The following is a 26,324-nucleotide window of genomic DNA, read 5'->3' on the forward strand; positions in this document are numbered from 1 at the left end:
GGCGAAAGAGTGGTTGCTTGCCCTCTAGCCTGGGAGGTTAATATTTTGTGTTGGGCTCCTGTCCATAAAAAGGAGAACTACTCTTTTTTTTAAAGGTTATATTAAATATTCCCTCGGCAGCTGACAAGCAAGCGATATATGATGAATAAACCTGGGTGGATTGTTTGGAGATGACTGGTTTTTTGTTTGTTTTTAATGCTGCCATTTAATGCTCTCTTGACCCAAGAAGAACCAGGCTGGATCTGCCCAACCAACATCCTGTTGTCCACAGGAGTCAACCTGGAAAGTCCACAAGGTAGACAAGGACAGTTATTGAATAGAAACACTATATTGAAGAGAAACACGACCCAGGAGACCAGCCCTAGGAGAGCTGACTGAGAGGTGTAGCCTGGCTGGAGAGGTTTGTTGCTATTCTATGCAGGCTCCCAGGTCTCATGAGAAGTAACTTCTGTTAAACCATTCAGTCACCTTGTAGGGAGTTTCTACATAAAGACCTAAGGACGACACAAATAGCACTGTCCCTTCTTATCGGCAGCTTCCTCTGGTCTTGAAGGTACTATACAGCCCATCAGGACCAGCAGCTGCTGCTATTAGGAAATAAGAGCTTACTGAATCTATTCCTGCATCTTGTTCTCACTGTAGCCAACCAGAAGCCTTTCTAGGCAGAGCATAGGCACCATGTCTAGTCCTCTTTTCAAAGCCATATAATTTGGTAGCCAACTTGCTAGAGCTGATTTCCATAGAAGTATGTAGAGAATTGCTCCTATCAAGTATTAAGGGTGACCTGGCTTGTATAAACGTGACACGGAGTGTGTTCGTTTATCCGTCCTACTTTGAAAACTAATATTGCTATGTAGGTTATAAAGATCAAGGCGTTGTGTATGCTTCTGAACTCTGAGCCTTACGCCTTGAGTCAACAGGCATGGTGCTGGGATGTACGAATCCATAATAACTGCTAGATGTCAGTGAGCTGTTTTTCAACTATATTTCATCATTAAACTAGCTAAGCTATAACTATTTATTCTTACTCATTTGCCTTGGAACAATGGAATTGCCTGTAATTTGCAGTTCTTTAAGTTTGTTTGTTTGTTTGTTTTGAAGATCTATGCCCCACCTGTTATCCAATGATCCTAAAAAGGGGGAAATGTGTAACTAGATTGGGGAGAGAGGCAGATAGAAAACAAACTATAACACACATACACACGTTTTATAACACACATTTGAACACAAACTGCAGCAAAATGTAGTGTAGTGTTTCTGTTCAGAATTACAGCTATTCCATAACTTCGCCCTCCTCAATTCATGGCTGCTCTCAATCTTCAGTGACCTCTTTTTGGGAGGTTTCCCTAACCCCTAAGGGTTTCCCCCCTAAAGTTTTTCATACTTCCCCAAGCCTGCTCTTGCCTCTCTTGTGAATGATGGAGGGAGGGAGGGATGATTAATCATGCTGCATGTACATCACCTGAATTGCCCTATGCTTGATGACTCTTCCAAATACATTGGGTGATCCAGAGTTCTTTCTGTGTTGATTCATACAAACGATTACCTGATGGTAGTGTCTGAACAAATGCATAAATCACAAAGTAGGATGAATAATCTGCCTAAAATGGGTTTGTTTGTTTGTTTTGTTTGTTTGTGTGTGTGTGTGTTTGGCAAATTGTGACTTTGGAAATTGTCTAAATGTAAATAGTAACGATAGCTATGTCATTGGATGCCCTTGGCAGTGCACAGTGTTACCTTGGGTTACAGACACTTCAGGTTACAGACTCAGCTAACCCAGAAATAGTACCTCGGGTTAAGAACTTTGCTTCAGGATGAGAACAGAAATCACGCGGTGGTGGCATGGCAACAGCGGGAGGCCCCATTAGCTAAAGTGGTACCTCAGGTTAAGAACAGTTTCAGGTTAAGAACGGACCTCCAGAACGAATTAAGTTCTTAACCCGAGGTACCCCTCTAATCTTATTCACATCTACTCAGAAGCAATCTCCATCAAGTTTAATGGGATTTACTCCAAGGTCAGTGTGTAGGATCGCAGCTTAAAAGTTCAATGGCCAAAGGATCACATGATTAAGGGGGCTTTATGTTTGTGCCTCTTAGACATCACCCCACTGCCTCATATTTCTAATCAGCCTTGAATTAGATGGATATGGCACAGAAGTTTTCTGTTTTGTTTTTAAGTCTAAAACTTCACTGGGCATTTAAGCCCTTGGGCATACCTAAATATCTCTTTGGGTCCTTGCCAAGGTCCTGGAAAGCTGTAATACTTCCCAATTAGCAAAATAAACAAATTCTCTCCTCTCTGCGCTCTCAGCAGGCAGCTGGATTAATTTACATTAGCTTTCATTTTAATGAGTTCCATGTGTATCTGTCCCGCATGTTTTCTGAACGGAGTCTTCTTGTTTCAAAGAGAAGAGTAGGGTACATACACAGCAAAATATTGATTAAAAAACCACAAGATGTTATTGAAACACTTATTATTAGTATGGATGGTCTGTTGTGCTTTGTAAAATATTCTAAACTTTTCACTGTTCCGTGATTGAAAACTCAAATCACAGCACACACATTGCTTAATTTCTCATGGGGAAGATTGATGATTTGGAATACCAATAATTGATTTTAAGTTTTCTTTTGGTAAGTTAGCCATATGTCTTTCTAGAAGATGCATTGCAGTTCAGGGATCTAACCTTTAAAATGTGTTTCTAGTTAATTGGGGTAGTGTCATAGCTCAGTGGCAGAACATTTGCTCATGTTCAGGTAGAGAATACCCCCAGAGTGAAACCCTGGATAACCTCTGCCAGTCAGTGTAGACAATTCCCAAACTCAATGGACCAATGTTTTGATTGAGTAAAGGGCAGCCTCTTATTTTCCTTCTATGAGCTCTGCACTTATGTCGTTTTCCTCTGACTAAGCAGGAAGCCTACAAGTGAATGTGTTTTATTTCCATATGAAATAAAACATGAAAGTCAACTTTGAAGGAAGCCAATCAACCAACCCAGGGCCAGGGCAGGTACTCTCTACAAATCTAGGTGTTTATAAAACCCTCCATATCTTTATTTCTTGGGGGGGGGGGTGATATCCAACATTAGTCAAACTCAGAAAAGACCTATTGAAATCAAGACAAATAACTCCAGACAACTGATTCCAATGGGTCCACTCTGCATATGATTTAGTTAGATATCGTGCAGTTTTTCAGAAGATATTAGCCATTTATATAGCACACATATTCCACAACTTTCAAGCCTTAAAATTTCCACAGTGTTCATTCCATAAAGCACCTGTCAGCAAAGTATTCTGCATTTGACCACTTCTCTGGTGTTTCATATCTGTTTCATTCTGCCTCTCTGGGGGACCTATTTTTATTGGTTTTTAACAGCTTTTTTGTTTTGTTTTATTAAACAAGCCAGCTTGACCACCTTTTAAAAAATGAATTGGGGTGTGTTCTATACATTTATGTATGTAAACACTATAGGAACATCTCCAGAACACACCAAAATTGAGTATTTTGCACAGCTGTAGCAAATCTTAACATTCTAGATGAATGTGTTTCCTTCCTGTGATTATATTTTTTAAAAATAGAATGAGTCATTCTAATTTCATTCATAGCAGATAGTGCAGGTTGAGGGGACGAAATCAGATAATAATGTTGTCGGGGTGATCTGCAATTTTAGGATGCCGTTGTGAGATTTTCTAGAATCTGAATTAGGAAGGCAACTTGCTTTGTCCTCTATTATTCTCATCACTGTATGATACCATGACCTGAAGAACATGGCCACAAACTGAGAATTAGACGGGATTTGTCATTGATTTCAGTGGGCTTAAGCACATGGAGCCCTTCTTTGAAATGTGCCCAATATTGATTGGTCCACAGAATCTAGTCTTGCACTGTTTCCTCATCTTAAATTTCCCATGAGGAATGCATATGGATTAGTTCCACTTCTGTAGTCCTTGTTTGCAATACTCATTGTCTTTGTGATTTATTTGTGAGAAGAAGCAGAGGGAAGAAAAACCCAACTAATTTGTACCAGATAGAGGTAAATTGAATTGATCCTTTTTGCCTTGCTTTGGGATATGATATGAAACACATCTTTTGTTTCATTATTCATGTGGAATAACATGGTAGAATGCCCAAAGTAGCACACCACATCAGAATTCCTTTAATGTGTGGCTTAATATTTATGAGTTTTGCTGAAAACGTGATTACGCAAAGGATTGGGCATCTGAATGTAAATTTAGATAGAAGTGTACTTAGAGGGCTTACCTATACAGTCAATATCATGAGGTGGTTCTCTCAAGGTTACTATCCTGGGCAGTAGTTCTCTTTCTAGATTTTGGAATATTTCAGCCATTTATCCTGAGCAGTTATCTAGAGTTTCTTCTTTAGAGATCACTTCCTGTACGAGAGATCAGTACTGCATTTATATAGCCAAAAAAGGAACCATAATTTACAGCTCCTGGCCATCCTTTTACTCATTTCAACATCTGATTTATCCTGTTAAATGTAAATGCAAGTGCATTAATAGCTCAAAGTGAATAGAAAGGTTTGTGCCGCAGAGCAACTGTTCACATACTGTGCCTCAGACATGCAGAATACAAAAACGAGGACTGGGGTGGTATTAAATCAAAATGCTTTACGATCTAGGGAAGTGGACCGAGAAAGGCGATGATTGACACTTCATGCATTCCTTATGGCATAGTATTTCTTGCTTTGATTCAGAACAGAATTCGTTTTGCAATGCAAGTATTTGCAGCCATTCAACAAACAGGTGAAAAGTGTTTAAAAAACTGAAGTGTTAGGCCACTGCTGCTGCTGCATTGCCACCTGTCTTTTCACTGGTACCCCTTTAAATGTGTTTTTGGGAGTGGGAATTATTTGGTTCGTGTTGGTTGTTTTTCCTGTCCTTGTGCTTCTTGTTCTCGTTTTTATTATGTCTTTTGTGTGTTTATATTGTGTTCTGAACCACCCTGTTTAGCTCAGTGAAATGTGTGTAGGAGAATTTGCCTCTGGATTGTGCCCCCCCCCCCGTCCTGCAGCCAGCTGCCTTTCCTGCAGATTTGTTGTCAATTGTGAATCACGCCAACAGACTAGCAGAAAAGACAGGCTATAAAGTTTATGGCTAGAGGAAGCTATAAATCCCCAAAGCCGCTCACTCTTTTTAAAAGTTCTGATGTTAACAAATAATTTGAAAAGGGTCAAGGTCCCTTTCAGCTTCTAAAGTCCAGCAAGCTGTAGCGTGTGTTCACAATACCTCCTTAGAGCACAATGAAGTTATCCTCCCCCCACCGTGCTTTTCACAGCTCTTCTACCCTAGCTGTTCACATCAGCACAACTTCATTCGTGTCAGATTCGTTCCTGTTTATGTACACATCAGGGGGTGTCAAGGGGGCGGGGATGTCTACCCTATGCAAAGGTGGTGAAACCTTGGCTAGAGACAAATTAGGAATGACTTAAGGACTTACTGGTGTGAAGCTGGTTTGAGAAGCAATGCATCAAGTATTTCATAACAAAGAGCAAGATACTTGCCCAACTTGGATAATGTGTTAATACAGATTAAAAATGCAGTGCTGGAAATTCAGCAAGTGCACAGTAAACGGGAGTGTGAACAGAGCCATGCTATCTGTATGCAAGGCAGAACTTAACATCCCTTTCCCATGTAGCTATGCAGGTCTTTTGCATAAATACAGTCTGCCAGCTTTGTGTCTGTACTAGGTAAAGGTAAAGGGACCCCTGACCATTAGGTCCAGTCCCGGACGACTCTGCAGTTGCGGCCCTCATTTCACTTTACTGGCTGAGGGAGCCGGCGTACAGCTTCCGGGTCATGTGGCCAGCATGACTAAGCCGCTTCTGGCGAACCAGAGCAGCACACAGAAACACTCTCTGTACAGAAAAATTTAAAAAAATGTTAAAAAGTAGGAACTTTTCACATAGATATTTACCAAGCAAGAACTAAATATTTACAAGTAACCAAAATATATTTCAAATTACCTAATCCTACCACAACTTTTTAACACCCCTCAAATCAGGATTTTTAAAGATGAAAAATTCAACACGCCCTACAGGTCAATCGATTAATGCTTCATAGTTTCTTTAAAAATTGTAAGTTTGGGTAGGGTGGTACTTCCGAGACGTCAAAGGAGAAAGAAAGTGTTAACTTCATTTGCCAGCTGCACTTTCCTGCTTACCTGAGGGTGGGGGAATGGAGGCAATGGTGCTTCCCAGCTGAGGTGTGCTCTTTGGAACGGAGCAAGGAGTCAGCAGGGTCAGGGAAGCTCTGTGGTGACAGCACCACAGCTCTGTGCAAGGCCAGCGTTACCAACCTGGAGTTCTCCCGACCTTGTCACCTCATCCCAACCCAACAAGCACAGTGCTGCCACTGGGAAGAAGCCACTGCCTCCGCCCGCTAGCTTCAGTAGTCTGGTGACATTCCCTCTGTAATCGTGGACAATGTCCCATGGAAATAGCACTATGTCATGACATGACATAATTCCCAGGGGGGTTCCTGGAGAGAGAGAAAGACGTCGTCATTCTACAACATTCTATTCCAAATTGCTGAAGGAATGCTGACAGGCTGCTTGAAGTGGCAGCAAAACATTTTGTCCTGGTTTGGTTTTTAAAAATTCCTGGCCTCCATCTTAAGAGAAGCACATCCCTGAAAGTTTCTTCAAAATTTGTTGCACCTGAATGTTCACTGGGGATGAACTCAAGTGGAGGGTATTATAAAACTACTCAGCAAACACAGAAAGCAAGGAATACTATTTCTAAAAAAGTTGACACTGTGTCCTGGTTTCTGTTTATCTCCTGTCGAGAAGCCCCAAGCTTCTGTTCACATTCTAATCAAATGCACTTGTATACAGTAATTGTTTCTGACTATGATTTGGCTACATTACTTACACATTGAAACACAGCAAATTTCTTCTTGGACTGTTTTGCTCGTAAGTGCACCACATGTTTACCCACCAAGGACTGTCAATGGCAAGTTTCCTTTTCCCTTTATTAGTATTTTAAAAATAATATTGTTATGTGTGTTCTTCCTTTTTGTTGCCTTAGTTTTATTTCAAAATAAAATTCATTTAAAAAACACTTTAGATTTCACATATTCTAACAAAGCATTTGCTATATAAACCAAGGCTCAAGGAGGACGAAAATGAGATATTGCTAGAGGGTGGGTGTGTTTTTTTAGCTACCATGGAGCAACCAGATCAAACTGGCTTTTCAGCTCTGTTGTGACTTCTGCGAAATCATGATCAGCCCGTGACCCTGATTCTCCATGGCATCTATTCTATGGCAGAAAAGAAAAACCCTGATCTTCTTACCTGCCTTTTTATAAAGTGACATTTTGTTTTTCTCTTTAGTACTCTCTGCTTTTTGTTAGCCTTGGGGCCATATAATGATCAGTGGTGTTGGACTGCATCTATATATAGCTAAACCATTTAGCCATTAAAAACGCCTTAAGGAAAAAACAACCTTTTGTGTATTCTGCTGCTGTTCAGCATTGCGTTCTTCATTTTGCCATTTACTTCTGCTTTGATTGGATTAGACATAAATATTTATCCGCTAATGCCCATCATATAATTTCTGAAATAAAATTTGCACACGGGTCTCTCATCCTGCAATTAAGTCCTGTTGTGAAAAAGCAGGCCATAGGATTCTGATTAAAAAGAAGTAGTGGCAGTAGATTATAAAACCACAGTAAAACATCAAACATTAAAAACTAAGGTCCTTGGACCCTAAACTATAGGGTAGTTTAGGTCAGCACCAACACTTTGAATTATGCTCGGAACTGTACTGGAAGCCAATGTACCGTAGATCTTTTGGGACTGGTGTTGTATGGGCCTGTCGGCTGTTCCCAGTCACCGGTCTGGCAGCCACATTCTGGATTAGTTGTAGTTTCTGAGTCACCTTTAAGTTTAAGTTTCTGAGTCGACCACATAGCAGTAGTCCAAGTGGGAGATAACCAGCACATGTACCACTCTGGCGAGACAGTGCACAGGCAGGTAGGGTCTCAGCTGGCATACCTCATGGAGCTGGTAGACAGTTGCCCTGGACACAGAAAGCTACTTAGTCCTACAAGACTTCAAGCCAGGATTCTGCGCCTTCAGGATTTCCCCAGATGCTAGCTGAGTGCTGGGTGACAAAGCAATCCTAGACACTTGCTGTGACGTACTCTAATCTTATGAGCCTGGATTCTATGGGGCTCTTCCTGCTTCATACTGTGCATTGTTCAGCCCCTCATGGCTTATGGCAAGGGTTACCAACATGGTACTTTTCACCTGTTGTGAACTACATCTCCTATCACCTCTGATCATTGGTCAGGCTGGCTGCAACTGATGGAAGTTGTAGCCCACAGGATTTGGAGTGTACCGCATTAGTATGGCCTGGCCTATAGTATGCTCAGGTTCCCATCTAGCTGTAGATAGATATCTCCTTTCCTGCTTTGCAGTAAAATACACTGTTTAAACAACTTGAATTCTTGTCTTGATTTTTTCTTGCACATTAGCAATTGCCATCAATTATATCCTATTTCACAGGCTCCGGCAGGTTAGAATAATAAGAGAGTGCAGTTCCTAGACCATGGGTAGGCAAACTAATGCCTGGGGGCAGGATCTGGCCCAATCACCTTCTAAATCCGGCCCGCGGATGGTCCGGGAATCAGCGTGTTTTTACATGAGTAGAATGTGTCCTTTTATTTAAAATGCATCTCTGGGTTATTTGTGCGGCATAGGAATCATAGAATCATAGAGTTGGAAGAGACCACAAGGGCCATCCAGTCCAACCCCCTGCCAAGCAGGAAACACCATCAAAGCATTCCTGACAGATGGCTGTCAAGCCTCTGCTTAAAGACCTCCAAAGAAGGAGACTCCACCACACTCCTTGGTAGCAAATTCCACTGCCGAACAGCTCTCACTGTCAGGAAGTTCTTCCTAATGTTTAGGTGGAATCTTCTTTCTTGTAGTTTGAATCCATTGCCCCATGTCCGCTTCTCTGGAGCAGCAGAAAACAACCTTTCACCCTCCTCTATATGACATCCTTTTATATATTTGAACAGGCTATCATATCACCCCTTAACCTTCTCTTCTCCAGGCTAAACATACCCAGCTCCCTAAGCCGTTCCTCATAAGGCATCGTTTCCAGGCCTTTGACCATTTTGGTTGCCCTCTTCTGGACACGTTCCAGCTTGTCAGTATCCTTCTTGAACTGTGGTGCCCAGAACTGGACACAGTATTCCAGGTGAGGTCTGACCAGAGCAGAATATAGTGGTACTATTACCTCCCTTGATCTAGACGCTATACTCCTATTGATGCAGCCCAGAATTGCATTGGCTTTTTTAGCTGCTGCATCACACTGTTGACTCATGTCAAGTTTGTGGTCTACCAAGACTCCTAGATCCTTTTCACATGTACTGCTCTCAAGCCAGGTGTCACCCATCCTGTATTTGTGCCTTTCATTTTTTTTGGAATTCGTTCTCTCCCCCCAAAAAACAATATAGTCCAGGCCCCCACAAGGTCTGAGAGACAGTGGACCGCCCCCCTGCTTAAAAAGTTTGCTGACCCCTGGACCTAGACGTTTGAAGTTGAATGAAGAAGGCTGGGTTTCCTGTATGAGATTCCCCCATAAATAAATCGAATCTCAGAGCATTTTGCTTCCTCCTTGTCCTGCTTTTTTCTGATGGAGATTGAACTGATTTTCAGCAGGCCAAACCCTACGCCAAAGGATAAATGGACATAAATCTGATATCAGGAATCACAAGACAGAAACCAGTAGGAGAACACTTCAATCTCCCAGGACATTCTATAAAAGATCTCAAAGTAGCTGTCTTAATACAAAGAAATTTAGGAAATAGACTGGAAAGAGAAGTGGCTGAATTGCAACTAATCACCAAACTTAAAACCATGGAGAAACCTGGTCTGAACAAAGACATTGGATTCTTATCTCATTGTTGTTGTTCAGTCGTTCAGTCATGTCCGACTCTTCGTGACCCCATGGACCAGAGCACGCCAGGCACGCCTATCCTTCACTGCCTCTCGCAGTTTGGCCAAACTCATGTTAGTAGCTTCGAGAACACTGTCCAACCATCCTCTGTCGTCCCCTTCTCCTTGTGCCCTCCATCTTTCCCAACATCAGGGTCTTTTCTAGGGAGTCTTCTCTTCTCATGAGGTGGCCAAAGTACTGGAGCCTCAACTTCAGGATCTGTCCTTCTAGTGAGCATTCAGGGCTGATTTCTTTGAGAATGGATAGGTTTGATCTTCTTGCAGTCCATGGGACTCTCAAGAGTCTCCTCCAGCACCATAATTCAAAAGCATCAATTCTTCGGCGATCAGCCTTCTTGATGGTCCAGCTCTCACTTCCGTACATTACTACTGGGAAGACCATAGCTTTAACTATACGGACCTTTGTCGGCAAGGTGATGTCTTTGCTTTTTAAGATGCTGTCTAGGTTTTTCATTGCTTTTCTCCCAAGAAGCAGGCGTCTTCTAATTTCGTGACTGCTGTCACCATCTGCAGTGATCATGGAACCCAAGAAAGTGAAATCTCTCACTGCCTCCATTTCTTCCCCTTCTATTTGCCAGGAGGTGATGGGACCAGTGGCCATGATCTTAGTTTTTTTGATGTTGAGCTTCAGACCATATCTTGCGCTTTCCTCTTTCACCCTCATTAAAAGGTTCTTTAATTCCTCCTCACTTTCTGCCATCAAGGTAGTATCATCAGCATATCTGAGGTTGTTGATATTTTTTCCGGCAATCTTAATTCCGGTTTGGGATTCATCCAGTCCAGCCTTTCGCATGATGAATCTTATCTCATTATACATGACAAAACTATCTTTAGCCATCTCACCCCTTGCCTTTCCCTGCAAGACTAATTGCAGCCGTTAAGAGTCGTCAACAGCTTTTCCACACGTATCAGCTTATCACCCATTCCCACCACCCTCTGAGTAATACCCCTCCCCACTCCCTCCCTATATTTAAGGATCTGGTGACTTCTGTTTCAGTGTATCTGAAGAAGTGTGCATGCACACGAAAGCTCATACCAAGAACAAACTTAGTTGGTCTCTAAGGTGCTACTGGAAAGAAAATTTTATTTTGTTTTGACTATGGCAGACCAACACGGCTACCCACCTGTAAGTGATTTTCAGCAGCTTGCCAGTTATGGTGGTTTGTGATCTAGCTGGACCTAATGACCAATGAGGCTCAATGAAGAGTTATGACATCAGGTAGTTAGTGGCACACACTTGCCTGCCTGAGATGCTGCACGTCAAGGCCAGTCACCACTTCTCATTCACCTAAGCAACACTTCAGCTCATGTAGCTGGCATATTCTCAAAGCATTAACATCAGAAAATACAACTGAGAACGAGACAAGGAACATTAGAGCGTGTAGAAAGGAGATTTTGCTGTGTCCCACCCATCTCATGAAACAGAATGTCTAGGAAAAAAATTCAAGATGATGATATTTCCATCAACATCCCTGATGGAGCTGATTTTAAAAATTTATTGAAACTGTTTCAGAAATTAGTTGACGAGACAGTTGCTCAGAAAAGGGATGAAAGATTGGGCTTGTATATAAAAGATGCTGGTAAGGAATCTGATCGTACACGCAGAGGGGTGGGATTTGGGGTGATAAATGGGTTTACCCTTCGGAATGAATTAAGTCATCCTAGAAAGGATTCTACCATTTCTCCCTTTCTTGCTCAAAACTTTCTCTAATACTGGGACCCGGGAAGCCAAAGATCCCTGTTGTACTATTTCATAAATAGCGAGACAGAAAAGGGATTCCAAATGAAAATGAAAACAAAACTAAAATCTCCAAACACTGATGATGATGGATTTCAGCATGAGCAGCATGAGGTGATGGTTGGAAAAGTATCGAAAATAGCTGTGCTGATGTTTTAGCTTTTGTATTCTTTTCTTTCATTGCAGATGAAATTGATTACGATAAATTCTTTGCTGAAGTCCAGAGGCTGTTTGGTACAGATGTGAAACCACAAGATGTTAAAACCTTCTATAGGAAGATTAGCAACAATCCTGATGGGCGGACGGAATGGTGCGAGGTAGATTAATAATAATAATAATAATAATAATAATAATAATAATAATAATAATAAATTTATACCCCACCCATCTGGCTGGGTTTCCCCAGCCACTCTGGGCAGCTCCCAACCGAATATTAAAAACAATACAGCATTAAACACTAAAACTTCCCTAAACAAGGCTGCCTTCAGATGTCTATTAAAAGTAAGATTATTTCCTTGACATCTGATGGGAGGGCGTTCGACAGGGCAGGCGCCACTACCCAGAAGGCCCTCTGCTTGGTTCCCTGTAACCTCACTTCTCGCAGTGAAGGAACCGCCAGAAGGCCCTTGGCGCTGGACCTCAGTGTCCAGGCTGAACGATGGGGGTGGAGACGTTCCTTCGGGTATACAGGACCGAGGCCGTTGAGGGCTTTAAAGGTCAGCACCAACACTTTGAATTGTGCTTGGAAACATACTGGTGTTGCTGTTTTTGGTGCATAAATGTGTCTTGAGCTCAACCCTAGGTCAAACCAATCTATTTTTTTTTTATAAGAATTTATTGGCATTTTTCTATAACAACATATACCCACACCCACACCTACAATTAAACAAATGCAAAACAAATAAAACAAATACAAACAATGTCAAGTTTTCTTATTGCATCTTTCTAAAAAAAGAAAAAAAAAATTCTATTTCCATATCTTGACCATTGACTTCCCCTGCCTTTTCACCTTCGATTTTATATCCTTAATCTATTTTATAACCATTTCTCCTGAAAAAAGAAAAAAGAAATTAAATTCAATTATATAGTTACATTCAATTATATCTTCAACATTTTACTAAGAATGCATCACCATAATAATACCTCATCATAATTCTTCTTAATTTAATCTTATCGATTTCTTATCTTAATCTACATCTTAATCTTACTCCTCTTAATCCATAAACTTAATCCACTTAAATTCACTTTACTTATACTCCACCTCACAGATCTTCACAAATCATTCGCATCAAATCTATCTCTTCTATCCTTAAGATTGCTGCTAATAACATAAAAACTTGAAATATCTCCTTTCATGTTCAAATAAAGAGTATAACCAAATATTGTTGACAGTGTTCACCCTCCGATTTCAATTTACCATATCAGGCTACTTTAAGTTTTATTTAATGCTTCACCCCACACCCCCTCTGTCCATTATTCTTCTCCTAGTGGCATCAGCACTGAACATCCATGTAACTTCCCTCTCCCAACGTCCACAGATCCAGGCACAGTCCAAACCTCTCCTTGCCACGAGTTCAGAGGTGTCCATCTCATCATCTCTCAGCTTCTTCGGTTCTTTGTAACATTCCTTTTCTTCTTGTAGATACCTTAATTCTCTGTCCCTGGCCCCCGAGCTCACACCTCGGGGACTGGATATAAAAAATCTTGACGTCGCCTTGGGGCTGCCACCCCCAAAAAGCGAATTTCTTCTCCGAAGTAGCTCACTCATTTCTCTCCATCTTTCCATCCACCCTCTCAGCTCCTTGGCAAGGCTTTCTTCCAAAGTAGCAAAAGTTTTAAAAGCCTCCTCTGTGGGCAATTGGTTCCCTTTCAGACCCCCACACAAGACTTTGACTTTTCTATAAAGCAGTTCCACCTTCAAGGCAGTGAGTCTCTGTTCATCCGTTAGTCCAGAGTTCAATACCAGTTCAAGGACGAAGCCCAGCATACTGGCAGAGGAGGAGGAAGTGGGTGTTATATTTCTACTCCCCTCTTTGTTCGACGCCATTTTTCTGAGCTGGAGCGCAAATACCGCAACTTTAAATGGAGATATTTTCCTCTAGTTAGCTTCCCAAAAAAAGAGTTTGCCAGTCTCATGTGTCAATTTTAAATACATTGTAGCCAGTTCTGTAGCAGTAATCACTCAAATTGGTTACATTCTTCAACTCGAAGGGAGGGAGGCAGGCTGCCTTTCTCCTTCCCCCCGGATCGTTCCAAAAGCACGATTTCTAATCAGATTCTTTACTCACGACCACCGGGTTCCTTTAGCTCCATTCTTCACAGGTAGAACTTAGACGCTCACCGCGGGCTTTGTCGCCGCATTTGCATCCCGGTTGGGGCATGTCCCCGAAGCCCGGCTCCGTTGTCCCTTCACCCCCACTCCCCCCTTACAGGGGGAGCGAGGGAAGGGTTCGGAGCCTCCGCGGGCGCTGCCGGGGAGCCCAGGGTGCGGGACGCTCTTCCCGCACCCCAACCGGAGCCCCGCTTTGCGGTAGCGGGGCTCCTAACCCCCGGGATGGACAGGGCGCTTCGGACCCGAAGCAGCCCTCGACCACCCGGCGATTGCGTCGCCGCCGGAAGTAGGTCAAACCAATCTAATCTGCATTCTCATATGAAACCATTTACAAGAAAGATAATGCTGATACACTTTTACTATTCCTACTGATACAAGAGACCACGCTAAGTTAAACCGTAGCTTAGCTACTGTCCCACACTGACCTTAAAAGCCAAGGGAGGAGCAAAGGGCATGTAAGTGCCTCCTCAGGAGCCAGCACAGTCATGGCAAGTCGTTCTTTGTTTTACTGTGACTTGCAAACCAGGCCATTATAATGAAGGAGCCGGTAGGGTGAGACCATGGGGATCAGGAAAGGCTTTACTAAGTGAGCCAGTGAGGATGAGAGGGAGCTGTCTTCTTGGGCAGGAGGTTGTCCCAGCACAGAGAAGGAATCTTTTTTGCCCTTGCAAGTGTTTTGATCAAGTTTCTCCTGCGTTCCTACTTATGGAACAAGGAGAACCCAAGAAGGATAGCAGCTCAAGCGAATGATTGAAGGGCTTGCAATCTGTTCAACATTGCACCCGCAGTAGACCATCTCCTCTGTGACTGAAATAATGCATAGTTAGCTCCTAAATAATCAGAGGAGTGGCCTTTTATAAGGAGACTGAAGTGGGCTTTGTGAGCATGAAAAGCACTTCATCAGGAAAGTGAACTCTTGACAATTTCTGCTTAACTGATGTTCCAGGGAAGCGCATGAATTTAGCTGATAAAGGCAATTCTTATAATTCACACCATTCATTTTCTGGCTGCTGACTAACTTTATGCTGCTTCAGCTCACAGAATAGTAATCACTGGAAAGCAGCCTGTGGTTTTTGGTGAGGCTTTTCTGAGTGGGAAGGGGGACGAAGTTACGAACAACAAGTGAGAATATTACCAGTTCGGCCATGCTATAAACGTAGCACACAAACTCCAGGGTTATGGGATACATGTGTCTCAAACCACAACTCCTAGCAGTATATCTTTGGTACTGCTCCGACTTTGTTCTTGTAGAATGATAGAATCTTAGAGTTGGAAGGGACCTCAAGGGTCATCTAGTCGAACCCCCTGCAATGCAGGAATCTCAGCTAAAGCATCCATGACAGATGGCCATCCAACCTCTGTTTAAAAACCTCCAAGGAAGGAGAGTCCACCACCTCTCGTGGGAGTCTGTTCCACTGCAGAACAGCTCTTACTGTCAGAAAGTTTTTTCGAATAATTAGTCGGAATCTCCTTTCTTGTAACTTGAAGCCATTGGTTTGAGTCCTACCCTCCAGAGCAGGAGAAAACAATCATGCTCCCTCTTCCATGTGACAGCCCTTAAGATATTTGAAGATGGCTATCCTATCTCCTCTCAGTCTCCTCTTTTCCACACTAAACATGCTCAGCTCCATCAAACGTTCCTCATAAGGCTTAGTTTCCAGACCCCTGATCATCTTGGTTGCCCTCCTCTGCACACATTTCAGCTTGTCAACATCCTTCTTAAATTGTGGTACCCAGAATTGAACACAGTATTCCTGACATAGTCTGACCAAGGCAGAATAGAGTGGTACTATGACTTCCCTTGATATGGCCATTATTTTGTGATGGTACTTGCCTGTATAGAGTACAATCACCTTTTTTCATTTTGCTATCCATGTCAGCCATTTTGTGCTGCCACCCACAATTCTGTTGTCAAGGTATGAGCACTGGCACCTCTTTTAAAGCAAAGCACTGCTTATAAATATTCATGAACCTTAAATAAAAATGAACTCTACAAGTGGTACTCCTAAACCATGGCTTTTTCTGGCAAAAAGTAGAACTTATACCCTGGAGTTCTCTCATCGGCTCCCTCTGCTTTTCATGTTTAAAGTATTATGCGGCTAGGGCAATGAAGCTCACAGGCAGCTACAGAAGCACTTGATAGGCTGCTCTCCATAAGGTGGAATGTGATTGGCTCCAGAGGCAATTTGGGGTCCATAAAGTTCTCTTCAGATGAATGTGCTTCTGATTACAGTGCCTTTTTCACCAACTAGATCAGTAGACCGTAGCTAAGTGGTCCATGTATTACACCATTAACCTTTTGAAAGCTGCATTTAAATCATTCTTTTCCCTATAAATCTTTCTTGTCTTCTCTAGGGTTGGAGAGGAATTTAAAAGAGCGCTTTGTTTAGTTCTTCATGTAAACCTTTGCTAGCAGTAAGAAAAAAAGAGGGGGAGGGAATGAGAAGCTGGAGCCTGCAAGAAAGAGGGAGGCAAGATCTGATCTCTTTCTCCACGGGGTGTGGATATGAGGGGTTTGCCCAAGAAAGGATGCTAAGAGGGAAGTGTTGCGGTTTCCTCATTCTGTACCTTATTGATATTGCTATATCATGGATTAGATGTACTACGCAGACAGATTCTATATCTGACATCAAAACAATCCTTGGCAATAAGTTCTTACAAACGTGGAACTATGAGTTGTTTCACATATTCACACAGTTTGTGCATTGGTTACTGCAATGAACTGCATGTGGGGCTTAGAATCATAGAATCATAGAGTTGGAAGAGACCACAAGGGCCATCCAGTCCAACCCCCTGCCAAGCAGGAAACACCATCAAAGCATTCCTGACAGATGGCTGTCAAGCCTCTGCTTAAAGACCTCCAAAGAAGGAGACTCCACCACACTCCTTGGTAGCAAATTCCACTGCCGAACAGCTCTCACTGTCAGGAAGTTCTTCCTAATGTTTAGGTGGAATCTTCTTTCTTGTAGTTTGAATCCATTGCCCCGTGTCCGCTTCTCTGGAGCAGCAGAAAACAACCTTTCACCCTCCTCTATATGACATCCTTTTATATATTTGAACATGGCTATCAGATCACCCCTTAACCTTCTCTTCTCCAGGCTAAACATACCCAGCTCCCTAAGCCATTCCTCATAAGGCATCGTTTCCAGGCCTTTGACCATTTTGGTTGCCCTCTTCTGGACACGTTCCAGCTTGTCAGTATCCTTCTTGAACTGTGGTGCCCAGAACTGGACACAGTATTCCAGGTGAGGTCTGACCAGAGCAGAATATAGTGGTACTATTACCTCCCTTGATCTAGACGCTATACTCCTATTGATGCAGCCCAGAATTGCATTGGCTTTTTTAGCTGCTGCATCACACTGTTGGCTTCGGTTAGTGCAGAATGCTGCGGCAAGATTGCTGGAAGGAATCAAACCCTGTTAGCCTTTAACATCTCTGCTCAGGGACCTGAACCAGTTGCCCGTTTACTACTGGGTCAAGTTAAAGGTGTTACTATTAATATATAACGCCCTTAACAGTTTGGGACCAGTTCACTTGCAATATCACCTTTCCCCATATATGCCCATTTGACTGCTTCAGTCTGAGGAATTGGCTCTGTTACAGGTGACACATCGTACCTGTTCCCCATTTGTAAGAACTTGATATTTTAGTGTGGCAGCACCCACCCTTTGGAACTCCCTGCCTATTAAGATCAGGCAGGCACCTTCACTGTACTCTTTTCAGAGCCTGCTAAAAACATCTTGTGTGAACTTGCCTTCTTCCACTCATGCAGCACTTGGAAATTATGGTAGAAAATTGGATACAGAATTACAAGAAAATCAAACGACATCTAATACACCATCAGCCATGGAGGTTAAACATCATTAAAAGATAAGGCACTTTGGCCGCAACGCTAAAAGGCCCTTAGGATTTGGTTACATAGCTGAGAAATGCTCAAAGTTTATCTGTTGAAACCACAGCTAAATTTGCTTTTGAAGACAAAGGCCATTTTCCGCAAGGGACTGAAATCATGTTTCTGTTTTCCCTGTGTTTGTAAATCAAAGGCAGACCTATACACTGACTAGAAAGCTTTTGAAATGACTTCTTCCTGTAATGAGCCATCCTATATTTTGTGTGCTGAGTCTGACTTTCATTTCAGTCATGCCTGGAACCTAATTTTGGAGTCCTTCTGAAGGCTTTTTCCTGGACAAAAGGAACATAGCTTTTCTCCCCACCCCCCATCCTCTTGCTTGTTGTTTCTATCAACCATGAACACAGAGTCTGAAACAGTCTAGAGAAATTTCCTTACTCCGAGGGGTGTCAAGTAATCGCTGAGCTGGTTCACATGTACAGTAATACTAAGCCAAACTGTTTCTTAGCATGAATTTGCAGGTTCCCAAAGAGAAGACAGCAGTCTCTGAAAATTTTTACATATCACTTGGGAAGACAGGCAAACTAATGCCAGTGTACTGGAAGAAGCAAATATCACCAGTGTCAAAGCAATGATTCTTCAGCATCAACTTTGTTGGACTGGTCATGTTGTTTGGATGCCTGATTATTGTCTTCCAAAGCAACTACTCTATTCCATACTTAAAAATGGAAAACGTAATGCTGGTGGTCAACAAAAGAGGCTTAAAAACCCTCTGAAGGCAAATCTTTAAAAATGTAGCATAAATACCGACAACTGGGAATCACTGGCCTGCGAGCGCTCCAGTTAGAGAACAGCCCTCACCGAAGCTGTCATGAACTTTGAAGATGAAGAGTTGATGAAGAGTTCAACTCCAGACTTGAACTCTCACACATTCACACTAAGCCATGGTTCGACTTAGCATTGCATGAGAAACCAGCTCAGCATATCTTTCTGGGCTCTGTCTAATTCAGCTAGCTAAAATTGCCCCTTGATTACATGAAGATTTTTTTCTTTGTAATATTCTTCTTTGGCCACCTTTTCATAAGCCCTTGCCTCTTGACCTCCTGTGCCTCAGTAATTGGTCCATTCATCACCAGGAAAATGGTCAACTTCCTGAGACTTCATCCTGAATAATAGGTGCTGTGTGGCAGTGGTGACCGGACAGTTGCCCTCTATGCCCTCAAGCCTTGTTTTGGAAAATAGAGTTTAAAATTCCTCTTAATTTTGAAAGTTTGTATGCCTTATCTCTGCATAACCCCTAGGGTTCCAATGTTTACACTTTTCTATCTTGCATTAAAAACATTTAGAAGTGATGCATTAGAGAATAAAGATCTGTAGTTTTAGCTGTGGAAAAACCCAGAGTTGATCTTTCAGTCAATCACATTCTATATTGGACTGCAGTAGTTGTGAGGACACACACATACATAGTGATAAATACAATCTGCAGCAAAAGCAGCATATATATATTTAAAAAAATACCCTACTGTCTCAAGTAACCTGGTCCTGAACTGTATAGAACTTGGCCCGGTAGCAGGCTGAGTGCCATTGCAAATCCCACAAGCAAGGTGCTACATGCTGTTAAAAGTTTGCACCACAAGCAACCTAGCTGTGATGTTCTGTATCACCTGCAGCCTCCAAACCAACCCCAAGAGCAGCCGCACAGAGAACAGAGTGTAGTAATCCAACTGTGAGGTCGGACAGCTGTGGTTGAGCTATCTTGATCCAGGATTGGCTGTAGTTGTCTTACCAACCAAAGGTGGCAAAAGGCACATCTAGCCACATGTGCCTCCAGTGACAGAGCTGGCCCTCTCCTCCCCACCCAACTAGCCATGAAACAAACAAACAAATAAATAAATAATTCATTATTTATATCCTGCCCATCTGGATGGGTTTCCCCAGCCACTCTGGGAGGCCTCCAACAAAATATTAAAATACAATAGTCTATTAAACATTAAAAGCTTCCCTAAACAGGGCTGCCTTCATATGTCTTCTAAAAGTCTGGTAGTTGTTTTTCTCTTTGACACCTGGTGGGAGGGCATTCCACAGGGCAGGTACCACTACCGAGAAAGACAAGGATCCAAAGGTAACATCACATACTCACAGGTACTCTGTCAATGTCATTAGGCTGCAAAACTTGAAACTGATTGCATAAAACATGGCTTGAAGGAGCATTGGAATTCTTGTTTGAGAATGCATCAGTCATGGCATCTAGCTAGCTACAGATATCGATGACTTCATCCTCAAAATGCCTAGCAGCCAACTCTTGGATGGTTTCTAAGGTGTCCTGGGTACCAACCACTGGTATGGATGTCAATAGCAATGGACCACCCTGATGATCTCTGCTGGCCATGTTCTCGAGGAAGCAGTGAAATAGGCACAATTATGTGCTCTAGTCATCTTCATAGTGGGACGTCTGCCACCTGTATTCTAGCCATCATCTGGCTACTACTGACTACCTAATATTGGGTAGGGTTTTAAATATATATCATTATTTCTCCATGAAGTTTAGGTTCTTCTTGTGTGGTGCTGCATTTTGTTTGGCTTGTTTTAGATCTTTGGATATTATATACTGGAGGGTGATGCTCTTGCTGCCCAGCTTGATGAAGAAAATATGGTTTTCCTGGTATCCAAAAAGCAGCGGATTGCAAAAGCAGGTAGGATCTTTTAATGTTCTCTCCCCTTACTGAACTTCTGCATAATGTGTCATCAGATGTGGGCAGAACAATATATTGCCCCTCCTCCTCTCCCAGTAAGCAACATTAGCCCTTCTGCCAGGAAGTCAGAGTAGTGGCTCCTCCTATTCGGTGAGCGGCTTCTGGTTGCAAATCTATACACACTTGCTGGAGAGAAAGCTCCATTGCACTCAGAAATGCTTATGTCTGAATAGACCTGCCCAGGATTGAACTGTGCCTGCTATTATAGGGTTCCTGTTAGACTATTACGTCATTAAAATAGATTTCCCAAACAGTTTGTTGATTTTCTTTTCTAAATCACAGCTTTTCTGTTGTAACTCTAAGCTGCATTTTTCTCCATTTTTAATGCATTCTATGGCACTGCTGCAACCATCTGTTCACTTGTACTCACGTGTGAACTGCTCTTGACAAAAACTGCTTATAATTCTATTGTAAACGCCCTCACTGGTCTTTAGCCATTACTTATTTATTTTATTTTATTTTACAACATTTGTATATGGCTTACTCAATAGAAAGCCCTTAAGCAGGTCACGAAGAACAATAGAAAGCATCTACTTAAAATAAATCATTAAAAACAAGTTTGACATAAAAGTTTATAAAAACATTTTTTTAAAAAATCAGCTTAGTTCTCACTGAATGGGTATACTTGCCTCTGGACGGTACCATTTCTTTACAAGTAGGGATGGGGGAGAAATTCTGTTTGTTCACGTTTAAAGGTTTAAATCTCCCTAATTTGCACTTTCCAAAACAATTACAGTGGTGCCCCGCTAGACGAAAATAATTCGTTCTGCGGAAATTTTCGTCTAGCGGGTTTTTCATCTTGCGGAGCGGCAATGACAGCCGCGCTCCGCAAAACGAAAAAAAAAAGAGACGAATATTTTTCGTCTTGCGAGGCAGCCCCATAGACTTTTTCGTCTAGCGGGGCAGCCTTCCGCTAGACGAATGCCTTCGTCTAGCGAGTTTTTCGTCTAGCGAGGCATTCGTCTAGCGGGGCACCACTGTACATACAATTTTGCAGTGTAGTTTTCCAGCCAATTAACATGTACGAAAATGCATATATTTAGTGAAAACTACAAATTTCTAAAATGAATTATATTAGGGAAAATTCCTCTGAAAAGACATGTCTATTAGGCAAAATTCCATATAGATGTGTATCTTGCCTTGAACTAATTATGTGCATTACCTAATTCCTAGAAGTTTTGTTGTGCGAATTTTAGAATGTATTTTGTCTTTGGCAGGAGTCAAGAGACGGGATGTAATAAAGTGCATAGTGAAAGTACCACAGCTGGATTTTCTAGTAACAGCATCACAGAAAGGGATGCTGTCCATTTTCTCCAGCCAGGTAATTTTAGAAGTAAACTAGATTTGTTTTCTCTACTGTACAGAGCACTTTCTAATATGAACAGCTAATTACAATTATAAATGCACCTGCCCTTTAATTACATGAGTGAGATAGTCAAGCAAACATATGCCATACAAAAGATATTTGGCTTCAGGTTCCTGAAATACATAGGCATTTAATACAATTTTCATGTTTTATTCTGGCCCAAATTCAAATAAAGTAAGAACAGGTCACTAGAAAGTGTTCTGTGGAAGCTTAATTGAAGTAAATGGCTATTGCACAAACTGAAAATGTGTTCTTGCCCAGGCCACCTTAGTTTGGATGATACATTAGTAGGAAAAGAAGCTCTTGGTATATAAAACATTATAAAACATTATGCACCCATCCTTTCCCACTCATTCAGACAAAGGCTTTCAGAAAAATGAGTAGCTTACACAGACATTTAATACATATTGTTCAAAAAATTGTATGGCTAGAAACCAGTTCTCAGCATCCCAACACTCTACCATGACAAAGATGGGAGTTATGCAGGTAAAAATTCAGAATCATCCAGATAGGAGCAAGCTTGATGCTGGGGTCTCCAGGAGCAGGTTCAGTCTGACAAGTTGAGCCATTTCCACAGCAGGGTCCTCCATTTCCTTCCTTGTTGAGAACAGTAAAAGCCTGCAGCTGGGCATTTTGGAAAAGGGCTTTGACAAGGGGCACCCAACTGCAGCCTCACATCTTTTTGGAGGGACCTGCTGGGATGACATAAGAAACTCTAATGGGATTTACAACAATTATGTAACCAGAATTTTTTTCAAAGTATGTGATGGAAACTGCTAAGAATGTAAACCATGGCAGTTCGACATACCTGCTCCTTACCTGCTCCCAGGTAACCTAGGAGAAATACCTGTGTCAGAAATGCAGGGGCAATTCAGTGCTGGCAGTAGTGAGCTAGGTAGACCAATGATCTGACTCGGTAGAAGGCAGCTTCTGTGGGAGGCTGGTCCATTAGGGCAAATGGGGCACTGCCCCACCATCCTCATTCTGCCCTCAGACAGCCCCCACCTGCCTGCCTTTTTGTTTATAACCTGTCCATGAGTGGCAGTGCCTGCCACCTTCTTCCTTTTGGGTCTCAGTTTTGCCCTTGCAGAACTCAGAAGGGAGGAGAATGTGGGCAAAAGCAGGATTGGTTGGCTTAGGCACCACCCACTGGTGGCCTCCCTGCCTTCCCAATGGGAACCACCACTGGAAGCTTCCCATTTTCCTAAAACAGAATATTAGAGTACAAGAGTGTACAAACATGGGAATCAGTATGACCATGCATGAATTGTGTGTGAAGATAATGAGATTATGTGCAGTACATATCGGTAAGCTGGTGAAAACCCATCTCTGAAATAATTCCATAAAATGTTGGTAGTTACCACTTGTGTTTCATCCTTTTCTCTTTCTTTTTTTGTAACCCGTTTAAGCGAGATGTTGATAACATCTCTAGAGAGGGGGAATAAAAGCTATGCTAATAAATTTCACAAGGATGCAACATCTTTTGTTTAAATGCAGCACAGTAAACCACCCTGGCAGAAGGTACAAAGATGAGGATATGTGCTGTTTGTTACCTTTATACAGTACTTCTGTAGTTCTTGTGCAAGTAGCTTATGAAATGTCGTGACTATGCAGTAATGTTTCCAAGCAGCAAAACGCACCCAGGATTTCAATTTAATTAGGACACAATAAGCATTATAGGCATGTACAAGATAATAAAAGATCCTTGCAGGTGATTAAATACAAAAGCAAGGCTGAGACATTTGGGAACTACTGAAGGAATGTGGGAGAAAACCTATCCAGTATTCTTGTACATTATATCTCTTTCACAGTTATACGAAGAACTGCTCTAAAAAAGAATCCCCCTCAGAGAGCTCCCAGCTGCTACCTAAGATTTTCCACTGATGTCACAATGACGTCAGTACTACCATTTCATTTCCAAAGCTCAAAAAAATATTACCTTACTTTTTGAAAGCTCTGCATGGAAATCGTGAGTCACATTGATATAACAGTCCCTGCTGTTGTGAAAACGAATAGGGTATGAGTGTGCCCACATCTTTGGCAGGTCATTAAGGATATAATCACACATGAGAATAAACCACTTGACTGATAGCTCAGTTGGTTGGAGCGTGGTGCTGATAATGCCAAGGTTGCAAGTTTGATCTCCATATGGGACAGGTGCATATTCAGGTTGGACTAGAAGATCCCCAGGGTCCCTTCCAACTCTATGATTCTATGACTGTTAATGAGCATTCTGACAAATGGGAGATTTATCTTTGCAGTTTAAACCCAGTTGAAACAAGAGGCACTTGTGTGAATAGTCCCTTAACATTATTTATTAAATTTGGATGCCTCTTTTCATCCAAAGACCACAGGGCAGTTTACAACATAAAACTACAAAATGAAAATACAATACAGGGTGGCCCAAAAGTCGGTATACTGCTTTAGAATCCACTTTCTTTGTTTTTGGCTCAAGTTCTCATCATTCACAATATCAGTAAAAAATAATAATCCTATTAGTAGTAGTAGTAGTAGTAGTAGTATACCTGCTTTTAGGCTACCCTGTATATATAACAACAACAACCCCCATCCCACAAACACATTTAAAAGGCCATACATTGTTTAATCAACCAAAGGCCCAGTTGTAGAGAAACATTTTCATCTGTTGCCTAAAGATACGTCATGGAGGTGCCAGGTGACCCTCCTTGAGGAGAGCATTTCACAAGTGGGGAGCCACTGCAGAAAACACTCATTCTTGTGTGGCCGCCCTCTGGACCTCTCATGGAGGGAGCACACAAAAAAGAGCCTCAGATGATGAGTGCAGGGTCTAGGTCAGTTCATATGAGGAGAGGCAGTCCTTGAGGTATCATGGTCCTGAGCTGTTTAAGGCTTTATAGGTAAAAACCAGCACTTTGAATTGGTCCTGGAAACTGATTGGCAGCTACTGCAATCAGGCCACATTTGGTGTTATATGCTCAACCCGTTTTGCCCCAGTAAGCAACCTGGTCCCTGAATTCTGCACCAGCTGAAGTTTCTAAACCATCTTCAGAGGCAGTCCCACATATAATGTGTTGCAGTAATCTAACATAGAGCTTACTAGAGCATAGGCAACAGTTGTTAGGTTATCCTTGTCCATATAGGGGCGCAGCTGGACCACCAGCTGAAGTTGATGGAGGGCATTGTGCACCACTAAGGCCACCTGAGCCTCAAGTAACAGCAGAGGATTCAGAAGTACCCTCAAGCTACATACCTGCTCCTTCAGAGGGAGTGTAACCTCATCAAGAGTAGGCAACCTCCCATCCAGCCTAGGGAACTACCCACTGACAGTCTTATCGGGATTGAACATCAGTTTGTTGGCTCTCATCCAGTCCATTACTGGGCTAAGACACCTCCACTGCCGCACCTGCAGATGTAAAGAAGTTCCTTGATCAAAATGTTTCCAGCATCAATATGGACAAAGCTGATCATTTGACAGAAATTATCTCACCATGAACATTTACACACACACACACACACACGTAATTTGAGGAAATCTTTTTCTTTAATGAGATAAATAGTTTACAGTCCACTTTTTATGACTAAACAAATGATCTTTAAGTTTCCTGTCTTCTGTGAGATTCAGAAAAATCCCTGTATTATGACTGCCTATAATCCCTGTAGTACCTCTAAGAGCAAGATTTTTTCTTGCACAAAACAGAATAACATTCAAAATAACCATTAAAATGTCCCATCATTTCTCTTTTTCTGCTTAAATTGCCTTTGTAGGCAATCATCAATAAGTCCATTTAAAAAACAAAACAAAACTAAGCTCTTCCATTTTGAAAAATTAGCTCGATGGTCTGATTTGTTTTCATGAGCAACAGTTCAATTCAGAGCCTTTGACATACTGCAAATATTTGAATATGCTTCAGGGATGTTTGTCACAAACAATACACAGGGAAACCAAAACAACGTCTTCGATATTTTCAGGTGCACCAGCCAATTTTATGATTAACAACTTTGCCATTGGGGAGTTTTTTTGGAAACCAATTACTAGAAAATTTGCAGCCATCTTCCAGTGCAGATTCCTAAAAATGAGCATCTTACTGTAGTTAGATCCATGTTCAATTATTTTTAGTATCCTGTCTGTATCAAATTAAAAGAAAGACAAGACGAAAATCAAGCTCATATACATATAAGCAGTGCTTCTGGTGACAATACTCACTGGTATAGAATCCTGCCACCTCTTTTAATGCTGATCATGGCAACCATCTCATTTTTGGGTATGGGCACCTCATTTCCCAGTAGTAATGTACGGAAGTGAGAGCTGGACCATCAAG

The 26,324-nt window shown here is 42.0% G+C and overlaps 1 protein-coding gene across 1 annotated transcript in view; it reads left to right on the forward strand.

Annotated features, from left to right (window-relative positions):
- The first annotated feature begins 11,353 nt into the window (after positions 1-11,353).
- The window catches only part of WDR64 (WD repeat domain 64), a 67,763-nt gene continuing 52,792 nt past the window's right edge, over positions 11,354-26,324 (forward strand). The window contains exons 1-4 of the mRNA XM_033145436.1: positions 11,354-11,567; positions 11,912-12,042; positions 20,498-20,600; positions 21,878-21,981. Coding sequence (XP_033001327.1) covers positions 11,414-11,567; positions 11,912-12,042; positions 20,498-20,600; positions 21,878-21,981 — 492 coding nt within the window. The 5' untranslated portion in view covers positions 11,354-11,413. The remainder of the gene's footprint in view (positions 11,568-11,911; positions 12,043-20,497; positions 20,601-21,877; positions 21,982-26,324) is intronic.

This window comes from Lacerta agilis, chromosome 3 (genome assembly GCF_009819535.1).
Source record: "Lacerta agilis isolate rLacAgi1 chromosome 3, rLacAgi1.pri, whole genome shotgun sequence".
In the NCBI taxonomy this organism is placed as follows: Eukaryota; Metazoa; Chordata; class Lepidosauria; order Squamata; family Lacertidae; genus Lacerta; species Lacerta agilis.